Here is a 22,554-nt window from a genome sequence, read left to right on the forward strand (position 1 = left end):
TAAGTGGAGCAAGTTAGAAAAAAAAAATGGTAAAGAGACAGAGAAATACAGCACAAATGAAAGAGCAAGGTAGAAACTCACAAGACCAAATAAACGAAGAGGAAATAAGCAATCTACCTGAAAGAAAATTCAGAATAATAGTAAAGATGTTCTGAAGACTTGAAAACAGAATGGAGAAAATTCAAGAAACATTTAACACAGTTAATACAATCACAAAGGAGAAATCTAAGATATGCAGATGATACCGCACATGTCAGAAAGCGAAGAGGAACTAAAGAGCCTCTTGATGAAAGTGAAGGAGGAGAATGAAAAAGTTGGCTTAAAACTCAGCATTCAGAAAACTAAGATGATGGCATCTGTTCCCATCACTCATGGCAAATAGATGGGGAAACAATGGAAACAGTGACAGACTTTATTTTCTTGGGCTCCAAAGTCACTGCAGATGGTGACTGCAGCCATGAAATTAAAAGACGCTTGCTCCTTGGAAGAAAAGCTATGACCAGCCTAGACAGCATATTAAAAAGCAGAGACATTGCTTTGCCAACAAAGTCCATCTAGTCAAAACTAGAGTTTTTCTAGTGGTCATGTATGGATGTGAGAGTTGGGCCATAAAGAAAGCTGAGCACTTAAAAACTGATGCTTTTGAACTGCAGTGTTGGAGAAGACTCTTGAGAGTCCCTTGGAAAGCATGTTGATCAAACCAATCAATCCTAAAGGAAATCAGTCCTGAATATTCATTGGAAGGACTGATACTGAAGCTGAAACTCCAATAATTTGGCCACCTGATGCGAAGAGCTGACTTTTTAGAAAAGACCCTGATGCTGGGAAAGATTGAAGACAGGAGGAGAAGAGGACAATAGAGGATGAGATGTTTGGATGGCATCACCAACTCAATGGACATGAGTTTGAACAAGCTCTGGGAGTTGGTGATGGACAGGGAAGCCTGGCATGTTGCAGTCCTTGGAGTCACAAAGATTTGGACACGACTGAGTGACTGCAATGAATTGAACTGAATATACAAGGGAAAACCTATATGATTAACAGTGGATCTTTCAGCAGAAACTCTGCAGGCCAGAAGGGAATGGCAGGATATATTTAAAGCACTTAAGGAGAAAAATCTACAGCCAAGATTACTATATGTGGCAAAGATCTCATTCAAAATTGATGGAGAAATCAAAAGCTTATCAGACAAGCAGAAGTTAAGAGAATTTAGCACCACCAAATCAGCCTTGCAACAAATACTAAAGGGACTTGTATAGCCAGTAAACACAAAAGAAAGGAAAGACCTACAAAAATAAACCCAAAACAACCAAGAAAATGTCAATAAGAGCATATATATCAATGATTACCTTAAATGTAAATGAATTAAATGCACCAGCCAAAAGATACAGACTCACTAAATGGATACAAAACCAATTCTGTAAAGCAATTATCCTTCAATAAAAAAATAAATTAATTAAAAAAACCCAAAATATGAAAATCCATATATATGCTGCCTACAAGAGACCCACTTCAGACCTAGAGACACAGACTGAAAGTAAAGGGATGGAAAAAGATATTCCAAGTGAATGGAAACCAAAAGGAAGCCAGAGTGACTATCTTTATTTCAGACAATATAGACTTTAAAATAAAGAATATTATACCAAGCAAAAAAGGCACTACATAATGATCTAGGGATGGATCCAAGAAGAAGACATAACAATTGTAAATATTTATGCAGCCAACATAGAAGCACCTTAATAAATAACACAAACACTAACAGGCCTAAGAGGGGAAATAGACAGTAACACAATAATAGTAGGGGACTTTAACACCCCACTTACACCAATGGACATATCATCAGAACAGAGAATCAATAATGAAACACAAACCTTAAATGAAACATCAGACCAAATGGACCTAATTGATACCTTCAGGACTTTCCACCCAAATGCAGAAAAATACACTTTCTTCTCAAGTGCACATGGAACATTCTTCAGGATAGACCATTTCTTGGGCCACAAATCAGTAAATTTAACAAAATTGAAATCGTATCAAGTATCTTCTCTGACTACAATGCTATGAGACTAGATATCAACTACAGGAAAAAAAACTGCAAAGAACACAAACTCATGGAGATTAAACAATATGTTATTAAATAACAAAGAGGTTACTGAGGAAACAAGCAGGGAAATAAAAAAGATTCCTAGAAACAAATGACCATGAAAATATGACAACCCAAAACCTATCAATTAAGTTCAGTCACTCAGTTGTGTCCAACTCTTTGCAACCCCATGGACTGCAGCATGTGAGGCTTCCCTGTCCATCACCAACCCAGAGATTGCTCAAATTCATGTCTATTTAGTCGGTGATACCATCCAAACATCTCATCCTCTGTTGTTCCCTTCTCCTCCTGTCTTCAATCTTTCCCAGCATCAGGGTCTTTCCAATGAGTCAGTTCTTCACATCAGTTGGCCAAAATATTAGAGCTTCAGCATCAGTCCTTCCAATGAATATTCAGGACTGATTTCCTTTAGAATTGACTGGTTTGATCTCCTTGCAGTCCGAGGGACTCTCAAGAGTCTTCTCCAACAACACAGTTTAAAAGTATCAATTCTTCATCACTCAGCTTTCTTTATGGCCCAACTCTCACATCCATACATGACTACTGGAAAAACCCTAGCTTTGACTAGATGGACCTTTGTTAGCAAAGTAATGTCTCTGCTTTTTAATATTTAATATGATGTCCGGGTTTGTCATAGCTTTTCTTCCAATGAGCAAGCATCTTTTAATTTCATGGCTGCAAACCTATGGAATTCAGCAAAACCAGTTCTAAGAGGGAAGTTTGTAGCAACACAATCCTACCTCAGGAAACAAGATAAGCATCAAATAGACAACCTAACTCTACATCTAAAGCAGCTGGAAAAGAAGAACAGAAAACCCCCAAAGTCAGCAGAAGTAAAGAAATCATAAGGATCAGCAGAAATAAATGAAAAAAGAAATGAAGGAAACAATAACAAAGATTGATAAAACTAAAAGCTGATTCTTTGAGAAGAGAAACAAAATTGACAAATCAGTGACCAGACTCATCAAGAAAAAAAAGGGGAGAAAATCAAATCAACAAAATTAGAAATGAAGAAGGAAAGGTTGCAAAAAAAAAAAAAAAACAGAAATATAAGGATCATAGAGAATATTATAAGCCACTGTATGCCAATAAAATGGACAACCTAGAGGAAATGGACAGATTCTTAGAAAAGTTCAACATCCCAAGACTGAACCAGGAAGAACTAGAAATTATGAACAAGCCAATTACAAACACTGAAATAGAAACTGTGATCAATAGTCTCCCAAAAAGCAAAAGCCCAGGGCTAGATGGCTTCACAGGGAAATTCTATCAAACATTTAGAGAAGAGCTAATGCCTATTTTTCTGAAACTTCCAAAAACTTGAAGAGGAAGGAATACTTCCAAACTCATTCTACAAGGCTACAATCACCCTGATACCAAAACCAAGCAAAGACAACACAAGAAAATAAGATTACAGGCCAATGTCACTGATGAAAATAAATGCAAAAATCCTCAACAAAATTCTTGGAAACAGAAGTCAACAACACATTAAAAAGCTCATACACCATGATCAAGTTGGGTTTATTCCAGGGATGCAAGGATTCTTCAATATACACAAATCAGTCAATGTGATACACCATACTAACCAACTAAAACATAAAAACCATATGACCATCTCAATAGATGCAGAAAAAGCCTTCAAAAAAATTCAGCACCCATTTATGATAAAAACGCTTCAAAAAATGGGCATAAAAGGAACCTACCTCAACATAGTAAAGACCATATGTGATAAGCCCACAAGAAACATTATTCTCAGTGGTGAAAAGATAAAAGCATTCTCTCTAAGATCAGTAACAAGATGGGGTTGTCCACTCTCACTACTATTATTTAACATAGTTTTGGAAGTCCTAACTACAGCAATTAGAGAAGAAAAGGAAATAAAAGGAATCCACATTGGAAAAGAAGTAAAACTCTCACTGTTTGCTGATGACATGATACTGTACATAGAAAACCCAAAAAATAGTATCAGAAAATTACTAGAGCTAATCAGCGAATTTAACAAAGTTGCAGAATACAAAATCAATACACAGAAATCACTTGCATTCCTATATACTAACAATGAAAAATCAGAAAGAGAAATTAAGGAATCAATCCCATTCACCATTGCAACAAAAACAATAAAATATCTAGGAATAAACCTACCTAAGGAGACAAAAGAACTGTATATGGAAAATTATAAACACTCATGAAAGAAATCAAAGATGACATAAACAGATGGAGAGATATTCCATGTTCCTGGGTAGGAAGAATCAATATTGTGAAAATGACTATCCTACCAAATGCAATCTACAGATTCAATGCAATCCCTATCAAATTACCAATGGCATTTTTCACAAAACTAGAACAAAAAATTTCACAATTCATATGGAAACACAAAAGACCCTGAATAGCCAAAGCAATCTTGAGAAAGAAGAATGGAGCCAGAGGAATCAACCTTCCTGACCTCAGACTACACTACAAAGCAACAGTCATCAAGACAGTATGGTACTGGCACAAAAACAGAAATATAGACCAATGGAAAAAGATAGAGAGCCCAAAGACAAACCCATGTACCTATGGGTTCCTTATTTTTCTAAAAGGAGGCAAGAATATACAATGGGGTTCAAAGATAACCTCTTCAATAAGTGGTGCTGAGATAACTGGACAGCTACATGCAAAAGAATGAAATTAGAACACTTCCTAATGCCGTACACAAAGATAAAGTCAAAATGGATTAAAGACCTAAATGTAAGACCAGAAACTATAAAACTCTTAGCGAAAAATATAGGCAGAACACTCAATGACATAAATCAAAGCAAGATCCTCTATGACCTACCTCCTACAGTAATGAAAATAAAAACAAAAATTAACAAGTGGGACCTAATTAAACTTAAAAGCTTTTGCACAGCAAAGGAAACTAAAAGCAAGCTTAAAAGACAACCCTCAGAATCGAAGAAAATAATAGCAAATGAAACAACTGACAAAGGATTAATATCCAAAATATACAAGCAGCTCATACAAGTCAATACCAGAAAAACAAACAATGCAATCAAAAAATGGGGAAAAGACCTAAAAAGACATTTCTCCAAAGACAGACAGATGGCTAATGAACACATGAAAATATGCTCAACATCACTCACTGTTAGAGAAATGCAAATCAAAACTGCAATGAGATACCACTTCACACCAGTCAGAATGGCCATCATCAAAAAGCCTACAAATAATAAATACTGGAGAGAGTGTGGAGCAACGGGAACCCTCTTACACTGTTAGTGGGAATGCAAACTGGTACAGCCACTATGGAGAACATTGTGGAGATTACTTTAAAAACTGGGAATAGAACTGCCCGATGACCCAGCAATCCCACTCCTAGGAATATACCCTGAGAAAACCAAAATTGAAAAAGACACAATGTTCATTGCAGCCTATTTACAATAGATAAAACATGGAAACAACCTGGATGTCCATTGACAGATCAATGGATAAAGAAACTATGATACATATGTACAGTGGAATACTACTCAGCCATAAAAAGGAACATATTTGAGTCAGTTCTAATGAGGTGGATGAACCTAGGGCCTATTATACAGAATGAAATAAGTCAGAAAGATAAATATAAATATTGTAAACTGATGCATACATATGGAATCTAAAAAGATGGTACTGATGAATTAATTTTGAGGGCAGCAGTGGAAAAACAGACATAGAAAACAGACCTATAGACACAGGGGGAGGGGAGGAGGGAGAGGGTGAGATGTATGCAGAGAGTAACATGAAAATTTACAATACTATATGTAAAATAGATAGCCAACAGGAATTTGCTGTATGACTCACGGAACCCAAACAGGGGCTCTGTGGCAGTATAGAAGGGTGGGATGGGGAGGGGGCTGGGAGGAGGTTCGGGAGGGAGGAGACATGGGTATACCTATGGCTGATTCTTGTTGATATATGACAGAAAACCACAAAATTCAGTAACGCAATTATCCTTCAATTAAAAAAAAGAAAAAATATTTTTGGAGGAATCAAGTCAACAGTTCTCAGTAAATATTTATTGTGCATTTACCAGGAAAAAAAAAAAGGAGGCAGAAATAAGCTTGAGCTTTGGAGCAAGAAGTCATGGCTTCTAGTTCCTGGGCCACCACCTGTGAGCACTGTGACTCAGGTCAATTATTTTTTTCTTACCTCTCTTTTTCTCTTTTATAAAATGGAAAAATTAACAATTTCTTCCTCAAGTCTCCTCATGTGGATCAAATTAAATAATATGGATGAAAGTACTATGAAAATTGTTAAATCGCATCTCCACTGTTCTTTATTATGTCTATTTCCTGTGAGACAAACATTACCCTTTGCTTGGCTTAGCGAATCCCTGGATACATCTTACTAACTAAAAATCTACAATCACATGGTACTCATGGAGGGAAACTGTATTTTGTAGAATGTTATTGATGCCTCAAATGTTTAAGTGGCCTCTCCCCTCTCCCCATGTAGAAAATGGCTTTCGAAAGTAATTCATCAGAAAGCTATTTGTGGAAGGCGTTGCTTAGCTCATTTAGGCACTACAATATTCCCTTCTTTCTGTTAAGATCATTTGCAGTTTCATGGGCAGAATTATGTTTTTGAGAGTTTTGCAACTTAGGTGTGGTGTTTGTTTTCCATCAGCGTTGTTGACCAATTTAGAATCTCACTCAGATCCAGCTGATGGTCTCTCCAGCAGCCTTCCAGCCTAAGGAAGGAATAGGGTTAAGAAAACAAGCATGAATATTTTTTTACAGGTCTATTATATGTTAAAAAAATTCTCAGAAAGGACCTCAATTAGCTCTAGCAATGAATACAATTTTCATGGGTTTGCTTAGGTATCTGCAAAACTCTTCCCTCATGTAAAAAATAGAAATAAAAGAAAGAGTTTTGTAAACTTCTTCAAAACTATCAGCCATTGCACCTAATAGTTTAGGGTGCTCAACTTTTTGGGTGTTGCAGTATTTATGGGTTTTTTTTTGGGGGGGTGGCTAAAAAAATCTGGCCTTCATCTCTATAGTGACAAATAAGGCTTTTTAGTCTTCAAGTACCCTGGAGCATAAACAGAATCCTTCCCTAGCAAGCACCAGACAGCGAGGAGATTACCTTTTTTCTGTTGCTCTGAGGTACATTCACTCATATTAATCTTGTCATCCTGTGTACCAGTGCCCTCTTGTGAAAAATAGTTATGGGTCCACACTTGTTTCGATTTTGCCTGTTTCTTATTTTAAAAAAAAGAGAGAGAGAGAGAGAGAAAATGTAGATCAGACAGTGATTGAAGCGTTTTGCCCCTTCCCTTTCTCCTTCCTCCTTTTCCTTTTTGTTTTTATCCAGTCTCCCATTCCATTTCCTCGCCACACACTCTGCCTCCTTGACCTCAAATTTTTCTCCTCTTTCTTTATCTTAATAGATTTTTAGAAGCATGAAGCTGATGTCAATTCTAAGAAGTCTGTCTATCCCTAGAACCCAAACACTTTGACCTTTATTTTTTTCTCAAAGTTTTAGGGTTTACATTTAAGTTCATGATCCATTTTGGAAAAATTTTCCCAATTCCCACCAAAGAAAATAGATAATAGAAAATATAGAATTACTTGGGTCTTTAACATAAATCACAGCAAGATCCTCTATGACCCACCTCTCAAAGTAGGAAATAAAAACAAAAAATAAAAAAAAGAGACCTAATTAAACTTAAGAGCTTTTGCACATGAAGGAAACTATAAGCAAGGTGACAAGACAGCCCTCAGAATGGGAGAAAATAATAGCAAATGAAAAACTGACAAAGAATTAATCTCCAAAATATACAAGCAGCTCATGCAGCTCAATACCAGAAAAATGAACAACCCAATCAAAAAGTGGAAAAAAGATGTAAACAGACATTTCTCCAAAGAAGACATAGAGATAGCTAATAAACACATGAAAAGATGCTCAACATCACTCAGTGTTAGAGAAATGCAAATCAAAACCACAATGAAGTATAATCTCACACCAATCAGAATGGCCATCATCAAAAAGTCTATAAACAACAAATGCTGGAGAGGGGGTGGAGAAACTGTTGGTGGGAATACAAAGTGGTACAGCCACTATGGAGAACAGTGTGGAAATTAAAGACTGGAGATAGAATTTCCATATGACCCAGCAATCCCACTCCTAGGCATATACCCTGAGGAAACCAAAATTGAAAAAGACACATGTACTCCATTGTTCATTGTACCACTATTTACAAGAGCTAGGACATGGAAGCAATCTAGATGCCCATTGGTAGATGAATGGATAAGGAAGTTATGGTACATATACACAATGGAATATTACTCAGTTATACAAAGGAATGCATTTGAGTCAGTTCTAATGAGTTGGATGAACCTGAAGCCTATTATACAGAGTGAAGTAAGCCAGAAAGAAAAGACAAATACTGTATATTAACACATATGTATGGAATTTAGAAAGACAGTATCAATGATCCTACATGAAGAGCAGCAAAGGAGACACAAATGTAAAGAACAGACTTTTGGACTCAGTGGCGGAAGGCGAAGGTGGGATGATTTGAGAGTATAGCATTGAAACATGTACATTACTATATGTAAAATAGATGACCAGTCCAAGTTCAATGCATGAAGCAGGGCACTCAAAGCCAGTGCTCTGGGACAACCTAGAGGGATAGATGGTGGGGAGGGAGGGGGAAGGGGGGGGTTCAGGATCGGGGGGCACATGTATGCCTGTGGCACTTTCATGTTGATGTATGGCAAAAACCATCAAAATATGTAAAGTAATTATTCTCCAATTAAAATAATTAATTAAAAAAAAAGAATTACTTGGATCATTAGACTTATTTCCCATCTTCATCTTCACGATTTGAAGTTACTGCAGACTGAAAGGAAACGGTAGTATTTGGGGACAAAAATAAAGTTACTGTCCACATTTAACTTCAAGGTTTGTGATAGGTTGCTGAGCCAGAGTAAAGTTGTAAGACAGTTTCACAGGACAATATTTTCTCTTAACAGAATAAGCCTCAGTTTCCTACTCTATGAAATGGGGATGATAATACTAATACACAATTTGTTGCTGTTGTTCAGTCGCTCAGTCGTGTTCGACTCTTTGTGACCCATAAGAGGGTGTTTGCCATGACCAGTGCATTCTCTTGGCAAAACTCTTAGCCTTTGCCCTGCTTCATTTTGTACTCCAAACTTGCCTGTTACTCCAGGTATCTCTTGACTTCCTACTTTTGCATTCCAGTCCCCTATGATGAAAAGAACAGTTTTTTTTGGTGTTAGTTTTAGTAGGTCATGTCGGTCTTCATAGAACCATTCAACTTCAGCTTCTTCAGCATTAGTAGTTGAGGCATAGATTTGGATTACTGTGATATTGAATGGTTTGCCTTGGAAATGAACAGAGATCATTCTTTCATTTTTGAGGTTGCACCTGAGTACTGCATTTTGACTCTTTTGTTGACTATGAGGGCTATTCCATTTCTTCTAAGGGATTCTTGCCCATAGTAGTAGATATAATAGTCATTTGAATTAAATTCGCCCATTCCCAAGCATTTTAGTTCATCGATTCCTTAAATGTTGATGTTCACTCTTGTCATCTCCTATTTGACCACTTCCAATTTACCTTGATTCATGGACCTAACGTTCCAGGTTCCTATGCAATATTGTTCTTTACAGCATCAAACTTTACCTATGCAATGTTGTTCTTTACAGCATCGAACTTTACTTCAATCACCAGTCACATCCACAGCTGGGTGTTGTTTTCACTTTGGCTCAGCATCTTCATTCCTCCTGGAGCTATTTCTCCACTCTTCTCCAGTAACATATTGGGCATCTACTGACCTGGGGAGATCATCTTTCAGTGTCATATCTTTTTGTATTTTCATGCTGTTCATGGGGTTCTTAAGGCAAGAATGCTGAAGTGGTTTGCCATTCCTTTCTCCAGGGGACCACATTTTGTCAGAAGTCTCCACCATGACCCATCTGTCTTGGGTGGCCCAATATATAATTAGCATTAGTTACTGGAAAAAGTTACCAAGTTGTAGGAGAACCTTAATTGTCTTGTATTTCAAGACAAGAAATGTAGCTTTTATTTGTTATATACAACAGGGTGTCATCAAACTTTTTAGCAGGTTAGTTTTAAGAAAATTGGTACAATGGCAGTGGGTAGGAGGAAAAACTAAAGGTGGGCAGGTTATTTGACTTGCCCAAATGATGTGTTATGATAAAAATTGCTAACATTTATTGAATATTTGCTATATGCCAGGCACTGTGCCAATCCTTTTTCTGTCTCATCTCATTTAATTCTTTCAGCCACTCTGTGAAGTAGGTAATATTTATCTACATTTTACAGATGAAGAAACTGAGGCACTGAGCAATTAAAAAATTTACTTAAGCCATAACTTAGTAGGAGGTAACCAAAGAAGAGCTGAGTAAGTGGCAGAGCCACGGTTTGACGCAGATTGTCTGGCTTCGGAACCCTCAAGCTTAAACACTGTAGTGTACCATTGCTAATGTCAGTCAACAACTCCACAAAGTGCCATCCATATTTACCCATTAGCATTACTTCAAAGAACATTTGACAATTTGAGGGTTTTCTGTGTAGGCTAATTATTCAGTTGTCTTCCGCGATCTGGGTATTAAGTGTCTTGAGTTTGTGATTTTTTATCTATCCCTCAAGCATATTTTAAAAAAAGATTGTTTATAGTGGAAATCTTACTAAAATATACTGTAAGTTTCACTGCTTTTGTAAAGAGTTTTCTTGAATCTGATTAATTCCGGGTTTTTATATGTCAATTCTTTTACTTTGGAAGCTAAACCTTTAGAAACTATTAAGGTTTGGAGTACAGTGTGAACCTATAGTCGCTTCTTTCTTTTCTTCTTTCTTCTTCCCTTTCTCCCTCCCTCCCTCCCTCTTTCCTTCCTTTCTCTCTCCTTCCCTCCCTTCTTTCCTCTTCTCTTCTTTCTCCCTCCCTCCTTCCCTCTTTCTCTGCTCTTCCTCCTTCTCTTCCCGCCTCCCTCCCTCCTTCTCTCTCTCTCTTTCTCACTCCCCGACTCACCAATTCTCTCAGTTGTTATTGAGGGCTTACTTTCCCCTTTTGGCCTTAAGCCCCCAGGTCACTTGTACATACTTCTTGTCTCCTTCCTTGTGATCTGCTGTCTCTGCTCACAGATGTCAGAATTCTGTTGCTGTTCTTGTGTTTTATAACATGGATCTTCTTTCCTCTTTGATATTCTTCCCATTGTTTTTCACTGATCTCTCTCCTCCCTTCCTATTCTCTGTTTTGCTGCAGTGGGACTGGATTTTGCTATCTAGGCTAATCAATCAACTATTCCTTTTCCCTGGGCAAGGCTGGGGGGTGTTGTGTAAAATTTTACCCCTTTTCTCTGGCCAGTGAAAACATTATTGACAAGACCTATAAACTATGCACTTTTTACTTCTTAGCTATCTCATAGTTTCTCTTATTTTGGGATTCTTGTTTGCTTTAAATAGCTGAGGTTACTAAACATCTAAATCTGGAAAATCTTAGCTTTATATTTTTTCTAGAATAGAAGGCTTAATAGCATTTAACTTTGAAAAGTCTAAATTGTGATAGTTTTAAATTTAATTATTGCAATAAGCATAAAATAGCAATGTATTTGTTAAATACTCTAGTCTTTCAACTATTTTCAATTTAAAACTACATAAGTTCTGAAAATTTTAGTCCACAAAAAAATAAGCAAACCTGCACATGGATGTTTATGTCAGCCTTATTCATAATTGGTGAACTTAAAAATCTTCTGAGCCTAGTGGCTCAGAAAGTAAAGAATCTGCCTGCAATTCAAGAGATCTGACTTTGATCCCTGGGTTGGAAGATCCCCGGGAGGAGGGCATGGCAACCCACTCCAGTATTCTTGCCTGGAGAATCCCATGAACAGAGGAGCCTGGTGGGCTATAGTCCCCAGGGTTGCAAAGAGTCAGATGTGACTGAGTGACTAACACAAGGAGACAAGGACAAGGAAAAGCAACCAAGATGGCCTTCAGTAGGAGAATGGGCAAATAAACTGGGGTACACCCAGACACTGACAGTATTATTCAGCACTAAAAAAGAATGAGCAGTGAAGCCATGAAAAGACATGGAGGAACTTTAAATGCACATTACTAAGTGAAAGAAGCCAATCTGAAAAGTCTACATACTATACAATTCTAACTATGTGACATTCTGGAAAAGGCAAAACTATGGAGATAGTTAAAAGATTAGTAGTTTCCAGGGACTGGGAGATGGGGAGGAGGGACAAAGAGGTGGAGCCCAGGTGAATTTTAGGTCAGTGAATATACTAGGTATGATTCCATAATGATAGATACATGTCCAAGTAGACAGATACATTTGTCCAAGTCCACAAATTATAAAACACCAAGAGTGAGCCCAAATGTAACTTACTTTGAGTGATAAGGATGTATTGATGTAGGTTCATCAGTTGTAATAAATGCAGCACTCTGGTGACAGGGTGTTGATGTTTGGGGAGGCTATGCAGTTGTGAGGTCAGGGAGTATATAACGTCTTCGTGCCCTCCCCCCCAGTTTTGCTGTGAACCTAAAATTGCTTTAAAACAAAGAAGTATTTTTTAAATTGAGATATAATTAGCATATATAACATTGTGTAAGTTTAAGGTGTATAGTATGTTGATATGACACATTTATATATTGCAGTATAATTACCACCTTGAGTGAGTGAGTGAGTGAAGTCGCTCAGTCGTGTCCTACTCTTTGCGACCCCATGAACTGTAGCCTACCACGCTCCTCCGTCCGTGGGATTTTCCAGCCAAGAGTACAGGAGTGGGTTGCCATTGTTGGCCAATACCTCCATTATGTCACATAACTATTACTTCATTTTGTGGTTAGAGCATTTAGTATCTAGTCATTTAACAACTTTAAGGTTTATAATACAATATTTCTAACCATAACTTCAATGTTCCGCATTAGATCTCCAAAACTTATTCCTCATCTAACTGCAAGTCTGTACCATTTGACCAACATCTCCTTAATTCCCCCACCTTCAGGCCCTAGTAACCTCCATTCTACCCTCTGTTTCTATGAGCCTGACTTTTTTAGACTCTACTACATACAAGTGAGATCACACAGTATTTCTCTTTTTCTTTCTCAGCTATGTCACATAGCATAATGCCCTCAAGTTCTATCATGCTATCACAGATGGAGAGATTTCCTTCTTTCTCATGGTTGAATAATATTTAATTGTGTATATATAAATCACATCTTTTTTATCTATTCATCCACGGATAGGCACTTAAGTTGTTTCCTTATCTTGGATATTGTGAATAACACTGCAGTAAACATAGATATGGGCTTCCTTTGCGGCTCAGTTGGTAAAGAATCCACCTGCAGTGTGGGAGACCTGGGTTCGATCCCTGGGTTGGAAGATCCCCTGGAGAAGGAAAAGGCTACCCACTCCAGTATTCTGGCCTGGAGAATTCCATGGACTGTACAGTACATGGGATCGCAGAGTCGGACATGACTGAGAGACTTTCACTTCACTTCACTTCAAACATAGATATGTGGATATCTCTTGATATTTCTGTTTTCATTTTCTTTGTATATATAACCAGAAGTGGAACTGTTGGCAGTTCTATTTTTTAATTGTTTGAGGAACTTCCATACTGTTTTCCATAGTGACTGCACCAAATTTCATTTACACCAAAAATGTATCAGTTCAGTTCAGTTGCTCAGTTGTGTCCGACTCTTTGTGACCCCACAGACTGCAGCACGCCAGGCCTCCCTGTCCATCACCAACTCCCAGAGTTTATTTAAACTCATGTCCATTGAGTCAGTGATGCCATCTAACCATCTCATCCTCTGTCGTCCTCTTTTCCTCCCACCTTCAATCTCTCCCAGCATCAGGGTCTTTTCAAAAGAGTCAGTTATTTGCATCAGGTGGCCAAAGTATTGGAGTTTCAGCTTCAGCATCAGTCCTTCTAATGAACAGTCAGGACTGATTTCTTTTAGGATGGACTGGTTGGATCGCCTTACTGTCCAAGGGACTCTCAAGAGTCTTCTCCAACACCACAGCTCAAAAGCATCAATTTTTCAGTGCTCAGCTTTCTTTATAGTCCAACTCTCACATCCATACATGACTACTGGAATAATCATAGCCTTGACGAGATGGACCTTTGTTGGCAAAGTAATGTCTCTGCTTTTTAATATGCTATCTAGGTTGGTCATAACTCTTCTCCCAAGGAGCAAGCATCTTTTAATTTCATGGTTGCAATCACCATCTGCAGTGATTTTGGAGCCCCCAAAAATAAAGTCTGCCACTGTTTCCACTGTTTCCCCATCTATTTGCCATTTTCTCCACATCCTTACCAACACATGTTATCTTTAGTCTTCTTGTTGATAGCCATTTTAATGAATATGAGGTGATAGCTCATTTGATTTGCATTTTCCTGGTGATTAGTGGCATTGAACATGTTATCATGTATGCCTTAGGCATTTGTAGGTCTTCTTTGGAGAAATGTCTATTCTGTTTCTCTGCCCATCTTTAATTGGATTTTTAAATTATCAACTGTATGAGTTTTATAAATATTTTGTACATTAACTCCTTTTCATATATATATGGTTTGCAAATATTTTCTCCTACTCTCTAGGTTACTTTTTCATTTTGTTGACTGTTTTTGCTCTGCAGAAGATTTTTTGATATTTTTCTCATTTACTTGTTTTGCTTTTGTTGCTTGTGCTTTTGGTTTTATATCAAAAAAGAATCATCACCAAAGCCAGTTGTCAAGGTGCTTTTTCTTTAAGGTTTTTTCTAGGAGTTTTATGGCTTCATGTTATATATTTAAATTTTTAATCTGCTTTGAGTTAATTTTTGTGAGAGGTGTAGGATACAGGTCTGGTTTAATTATCTTACATGTGATTACCCAGTTCTCTTAACACTGATATTGAAGATATTATCCTTTTCACATTGAGTATTCTTATGTCCCTTGTCAAATATTAGTTCACTGCATCTATAGATTCAATGCAATTTCTATCAAAATTCCAATGGCATTTTTCACAGAACGAAAAAGCAATTCTAAAATATATACAGAACCACAAAAAAACTCAGAGTAGCCAAAGTAAGTGAAAGTCACTCAGTTGTGCCCAACTCTTTGTGATCCAGGCCAGAGTACTGGAGTGGGTAGTCTTCCTCTTCTGCAAGAGATCTTCCCAACCCAGGGATCAAACCCAGGTCTCCCGCATTACAGATGGATTCTTTACCAACTAAGCTATCAGGGAAGCCCCAGAATAGCCAAAGCAATCCTGAAAAAGAAGAGCAAAACTAGAGGCATCATACTCCCTGGTTTCAAACTATACTCAGAACTGTAGCAATAAAAACAGTATAACAGTGGCATAAAAATAGACACATAGACTGACAGAACAGAATAGAGAACCCAGAAGAAAACTCCCCCATAAAGTCTTAATAAAAAATTATGTAAGTTCTTGATTTTTAGATTATATGATTTTTTAAATTGCTGTTACAGTCACTCTAGAAATTTAAAACAGCATTTAAATTCTTTTATAATTGAATAGGCTTTAGTTAATTTTTGACATGCTTTCTAGAAAATATTTTAATCATAACTCAATCTAGTACAGAGTTAAATCTGTAAGGCCCATTAGCTTTTTTAAAAAAAATTTATTGGAGTATAGTTGATTTGCCTAAAACTAACACATTATTGTAAAAGGGCCATTGACTTTTGAAGAGAATCTTCTAGCACTCAGGATCTGTTTGAGAATTAGCAAGACTTTGTTTGGTCTTCCCTGGTGGCTCAGACAGTAAAGAATCCACCTACAATGCAGGAGACCTAGATTCTATCCCTGGGTCAGGAAGATCCCCTGGAGAAAGAAATGGCTACCTATTCCAGTATTCTTGCCTGGGGAATTCCATGGACAGAGGAGCCCTGCGAGGTATAGTCCATGGGGTCACAAAGAGTCGGACACAACTGAGCAACTAACTCTCACTCTCTCTCTCTCAGGACTTTGTTTAAAAGCAAAATAACAAAATGAAACACTAGCTCTGAGTCTTTGAAACAGAAATTTCTTTTCCCTAAAGTAAAATTGTTTACATTTATAGATGCAAATAGTTCTTAGTAAAATTATTGCCTTTTAAAATTTGCTTTTGAATACTAAAATTCATAACCTTTTTTCCTTAAAGAAATGATATGACGTCTTTCTGAGGACCTGTCTGCTTTTAGTTTAAACTGGAAAACATTATCAAGGTTCATCAAAATTAAAGGTGGGAAAAAATAGGTTCTTCTTATGCCTTAAACTTATTAGAAAATATAAGACTACTTTATCACTAATGGATTTGCTTCAGGTTAATCATGTAAAATGGCCCTATCACTGCCCTATTTAACAAGCTGTTTCCCTTTGTTCAAGAGTCTTCAAATGAGAATGGAGGTATATTCCAGTCCATTTACATTGCTTATAAATCAAGCAAATCTTCTCCAAAGGAAGAGTTTTATTTGATAGGAGAAAATGTTTTAAAGTAAGGCAAACCTCCTGATTTATACATTCAATTGGAAATGAATGTACACATTCAATTGGAAACTAACCTCTGAAACTGTTTTACCTGAAGAATTACTAAGAAGGTGGTAACTTTTCCAAGAATGATTTCCCCAGGAAATTGGATCATTTTAGAAAAATGGCAAATATCATGAATGGCATGTGAACTGGCCCTGCAAAATTAAAAACTGAAGACTCTATCCACTCTGCCTGGGTCAACAGGGCAGTGGTGCTGGCTCTGTGTTACATTACATTAAGGTCATTGTTACGGGTCATGAGGGGTTAACCACAAAATACAAGGCAGAGGCATGGTTGGGTAGACTCTGTCAATCACTATGAATTTATGTAGCAGGCTTACAAGGCATAAAATTATTTTGTCCTTAATCCCAGGACCCTGGGTAGCATTGGTGGACTGTACAGTGACATTGAGAACTGGAATTGTAAAGTCAACACAGAATAAGTTCTCTGAGGTTTCATGAAGTCTGGGACTATAGTTGCTCTAACAATTCATTGTGATGTAAATGGAAAATATATTTAATCTTATGTGTCAAACATTGATCAATCAATTAATAGTGGCTATCGAGGACTTTGTGTTGAGTAGGATTCTTAGGCTTATCTAAAAGGAGTGCTGAGATTAGGTAGCAATATATACCATAAACCTGAGAGTAAGAAGTGGGTGCAACCTTGCTGATTGATTGCCATTCCTGGTCTGGGAGTTGCTGCTGTCTCTTAGGCTGTGACCTATCTTGCCTAGCTAGCTCCTCATTGATGGTTATTTTTATTTTTTTAATTTTATTTTTAATTTTGCTTTTATTTTGACTATGTTGGGTCTTTGTTGCAGCACACAAGCTCTCTAGTTGCCCTGCAGCATGTGGGATCTTAGTTACATAACCAGGGATTGAACCTTTGCCACCGGACCACCAGAGAAATTCCCCTCTTTGATGTTTAACAAAATTCTTTCACCCAAGTTATGACCAGGGTCAATTATTCCGACAAATTTATGAAAACTTTGAGGGGAATCTGGCCTTTGAGACTAATGTACCTACTTTTCCACTTGTTGATGGGATCACCCCTTGAAAGTTAGAAGAGAATGTGGTCATATTATCCTTTCTTTCTGAGGCTCACTGTATTGTGAGACTGGCTTCTGAAACCAGCGTGACACAACCTTCTTGAGATGGGTGGCTAGTCAGTCTTTATCTTTAACTGCCAGTTAAATTTAACTCCCCAGATTAGTCAGATGGCCTCACACATCTACTTGCTTGAATGTGCGGTTTTGTTGTTGTTATAACACAACTTATATATTTAAAATGGACAAAAAAAAATAGTATCATTTACATTATCTTAAGATAAACTTTGAATGGGAGCTTCCTTTTAGTACTTCGAGGTCTACAAGACATATCTAGAAAATTTGCTACTGTGGAAAATGAAGACTGCTTAAATCGAATGGAGGGAGTTCAGGAGGGCCTATGGTTTTTCTTTTTGGTTAATTGCTATCACACTTTCCTTCAGGTAACTGAGGGAGTTTCATATTTTCTTTAGACATCATTGAGGCTTCCTTGGTGGCTCAGATGGTAAAGAATCTGCTGGAAATGCAGGAGACCTGGGTTCGATCCCTGGGTAAGGAAGATCCCCTGGAGAAGGGAATGGCAACTCATCCCAGTATTCTTGCCTGGTGAATCCCATGGACAGAGGAGCCTAGTGGGCTATAGTCCATGGGGTTGCAAAGTTGGACAAGACTGAGTGACTAACACTTTAGACATCATTAGGTGCTGAAGCTCTTGCAGGAAAACTTTTATGCTATATGAATTCTGCCATTTTGCTAGCACTGATAGGGCTCTTGAGTCCACCACTCCATCAAAACTATTAACTCCATTCATATTAGTTTTTACTACAAATCTTACAAAAGTGTGTGCTTCTTGGTATTTAGGTTCACAATCTATTTTAACGGTATATATTAATCATCAGGGTCTGTGGTGGCATCTTGCATCGCTGTCACTCAAAGGCCAGCACCTAGATTGTGCTTTGGAATGATTCTTTTCCTAGCAGCAAGTATCTGCTTGGATCAGATCTGCCTGATCTCTTTGGTGGTCAGAGACTCATGTCTGTTTCCTGTCCACCTTGTCCTATACTTTTTATTATGGTGGATCTCTTGGCCTGAATTGCTGGCCCAGAGCTTTACCAGCCATGCTGTCACTTGGAATTTGACCACATCAAATTCTTGTTACCTGCTTAGACTTTGGCTCTTTTTTTTTTTTTTCCCATAAGCATTGGTATATATGCTCCCCAGGTTTTTATTTCTGTATCTACTCAGTTTCTGGCCCACTGCTCTTTATGGATAGCTATAAATTTCTCACTTATAACTCATTGCCTCCTTCAACATTTAACCCATTAGTTGTTTCAGACTGAATTTTACATCTTGTGAAAACACTTAGTTCCAGTCCCTCACCCTCTCTCTATGACACATCAGTTCAGTTCAGTTCAGTTCAGTCGTTCAGTCGTGTCTGACTCTTTGCGACCCCATGAATCGCAGCACGCCAGGCCTCCCTGTCCATCACCAAATCCCGGAGTTTACTCAAACTCATGCCCATCGAGTCGGTGATGCCATCCAGCCATCTCATCCTCTGTCGCCCCCTTCTCCTCCTGCCCCCAATCCCTCCCAGCATCAAGGTCTTTTCCAACGAGTCAACTCTTTGCATGAGGTGGCCAAAGTACTGGAGTTTCAGCTTCAGCATCAGTCCTTCCAATGAACACCCAGGACTGATCTCCTTTAGGATGGACTGGTTGGATCTTCTTGCAGTCCAAGGGACTCTCAAGAGTCTTCTCCAACACCACAGCTCAAAAGCATCAATTTTTCGGCACTGAGCTTTCTTCACAGTCCAACTCTCACATCCATACATGACCACTGGAAAAACCATAGCCTTGACGAGATGGACATTTGTTGGCAAAGTAATGTCTCTGCTTTTTAATATGCTCTCTAGGTTGGTCATAACTTTCCTTCCAAGGAGTAAGCATCTTCTAATTTCGTGGCTGCAGTCACCATCCACAGTGATTTTGTAGCCCCAAAAAATGAAGTCTGACACTGTTTCCACTGTCTCCCCATCTATTTCCCATGAGGTGATGGGACCAGATGCCATGATCATAGTTACCCAGTATTGACAAAAACTGTCAGGTGAGTTAGGAGTGGGCATGGGGTTAAGTGAATGATGGTTGTGGCCTGTCCCATAGAATCAACACAATAGCATCTACCAAAGAAATTTGGGTCTTCTGAAACCAATCTGAGGCATTTAGACCAGAGTAGCAAGGCTGCAGGCTCCAATAATCTCCTTTTGGCAGGCTGAAAATATCATACTTAAATTTGAATCACATGTATCAACATGCATTCAAACCTAATCTTCCAATTAGGTTAAACATATAAGTACACTACCATGTATAAAATAGATGTGAGATGGTGGTGAGGAGGGAGATCCAAGACGGAGGGGTATATGTATACTTATTCACTGATTCACTTCGTTGTACAGCAGAAACCAACACAACATTGTAAAACAATTATACTCCAATTAAAAAAAAAACATGCATTCAACTAGAAAAACAGAGAGATGGAACAGTGGTAATAGGCTTATGGGTTTGTACTTAGAATGAGTCAGTAATTCTTTTAAAATATAGGGTTGTATACTATGGTGAAGTCACTTTACATTCATGCTTGTGTGTGTGTTCAAGACATAATTTAAGAGCAAAAGGGGACTTTAGAGATCATATAGCCCAATGTTCTAATTTTACAGATGAAGAAACCAAAGCCTGGAGAGGTTAAGTGGCTTGTCCAAGGTCACATAGTTGGCTAGTAGTACAGCTAGGACTAGAAAGAACCCAGGTCATCTTACATGCATTCCTTTTTAGGCACTATTCTGTCTCTCCACAGTTGCATTGTTTTCAAATTATGAGTGACTCAGCTCACTTCAAAGGGCATAGAACTAATTTCCTTCTGATTGAAATGAGGCAGTCACAGGGTTTCACACAAGAAAATTGAAAAATGATGTATGTGACTTATTTCTTTGTTCCTCTCTGTTTATGTCTCTTGATCGATAGGCAAAGGAAGCTAGGAGAAATAGTTGGAAGCAAGACAAGGCAATCCAAATGCTCCCAAGGAGCAGAGGGCTCATACATTAGGGAAAACAAACTAGTATCTGCTCATTGTTGGAGTGAAAACAGGCAATCATATGTATCTGTCTCATTAGAGAGGTAGACCAAGGTTGTAACTATCAGAATCTCTGCTTCTAAATTGCTCAGAGCCTAGAAGATAATGGATGCTGACTCTAAAGGGAGTAAAACACTCCTTATTAAGTGAACCAACCTTGGTACTAAGAAAGAAGGACACCTTGGAAGACATCCAAGTCTAGTAGGAGGATTGGCTCTTCTTTTAACAAAGGGAAAATAGTAACTTCTGGTTTAATGGAAATGTTCCCCCAGTGTATTGTGAAATTGTTCATCTGAGATCTTTTACTTGGGATCACATGCAATCTGTCTGCCTATTACTAAATTGGACCTGCCTACCTCATTTTTTTTCATTTTGTTGTTATTATTGTTGCTGTCTATTCATTCATTCCTTCAGTATTTATGTGTTTACTACATTCTAAACACTATTCCAGATGCTAGAGATACAATGTGAAACCAAGTCCAATATCTTGGTTTGGAGAGGTTGCAGTCTAGTGTGGAGAGAAAGATAAGTAAAAACAATAAATGGAATATGAAAAAGAATGTGATATAAATATCCTCAAGGTACTATAAAATAGCAATTATCTATCTGAGATGGACAAGAAAGGCTTTCTGGAAAGGTTAGGCTCGCGTTACTCTTGAAAGAAAAGTAGGAGCTGGTCAGTCAGTTGAAAGAAGAAATCTGAGAGGACAGAATTTACAAATACAAAAAAGCTGAGATAGCCTAACACATTCCATGTTCCCACAAGGTAACAAGGCACAGTTTGAGCAGTAGGGTAGTGAAAGGAAAATCTGGAGAAGTAAGCAGGGGTAAGGGCTTCGTCTGCTGAAGATGAAAGTCAGTGAAGTCTACTTAAATATTACACCTGCAAAATATTCTTAAACTCAACACATTGTAGTGGGCAGTGTGCTGTAGTGAAAAGATTATGGTCTTTGGAGTCAGATACTCCTGCAATCATTTCTAAACTGTGGACCTTGGGCAAATGACTTAATTGCTTTAAGTATGCTGCTTTGCTTTTAAAATGGGGATGGTTATTTCTGCTTCATGTTTGTAGAGAAGAGTTAATAGTCTATGTGAAATCACTGAGCATAGAAGTAGCAGATAATCAATGGATGTTCATCTTTTATTCTCGCTCCTTTTCTTCCTTACCTTCTTCCATTTGCAGTCTGACTAATCGTGCTCTCCTTCTTTCTATCTGGAGATTTGCTGGGTTTACAGAAATGGTGGGTGTCTTGTGTGGCTTCACATCCTTGTTTATTAAGTGGATGACATTTAGAAAACAATTTTGGGAAAGTTTTGTCCGCATAGCAGTAAATGTACCAGACTGCTACAATGTCCACAATTGATTGGATCTGCTTGCTGTTGCTGGGTGACATATTTAAATAATCCTGTCATAGACATGAAACATGAAGCAGTTTTGCAATTTGTAATCAGAACTTTACCTAACAAAACTATTGCAGCTGTGGTAGGATTGAATTCATTCTTGCATTCCCTCTCTCCCCAAACCTATCAAACTGTCAACAGCCTGCCTTTTGGGAAAAACTAGACATTGTTTTGCCATATGTTTTTCCCCTATGTTACCATACTCAGTTCTTCTACTTGTGCTATAAAGATATCCTAAATTTAAAAGAAGAGGTCATTTCCAATATACTTTGTTTAGGTAAAAAAAAAAAAATCTCAAAAAGATAAGGAGCTTAATAGGCTTGAAGAGAATGAGTTTCCATAATGT

At 37.8% G+C, this 22,554-nt stretch overlaps 1 protein-coding gene across 1 annotated transcript; it reads right to left on the minus strand.

The window, feature by feature from the left end:
- Window positions 1-18,098: 18,098 nt before the first annotated feature.
- Window positions 18,099-18,564, minus strand: LOC122435268 (ubiquitin-conjugating enzyme E2 variant 1-like; the record flags this gene model as incomplete). The annotated part of the gene is made up of 2 exons (XM_043459316.1): window positions 18,099-18,170; window positions 18,367-18,564. Coding segments are annotated over 2 exons (270 nt in total), but the record flags the coding sequence as incomplete, so codon positions are not given.
- Between the last annotated feature and the right edge of the window lie 3,990 nt (window positions 18,565-22,554).

This window comes from Cervus canadensis, chromosome X, assembly GCF_019320065.1.
Source record: "Cervus canadensis isolate Bull #8, Minnesota chromosome X, ASM1932006v1, whole genome shotgun sequence".
Classification (NCBI taxonomy): domain Eukaryota; kingdom Metazoa; phylum Chordata; class Mammalia; order Artiodactyla; family Cervidae; genus Cervus; species Cervus canadensis.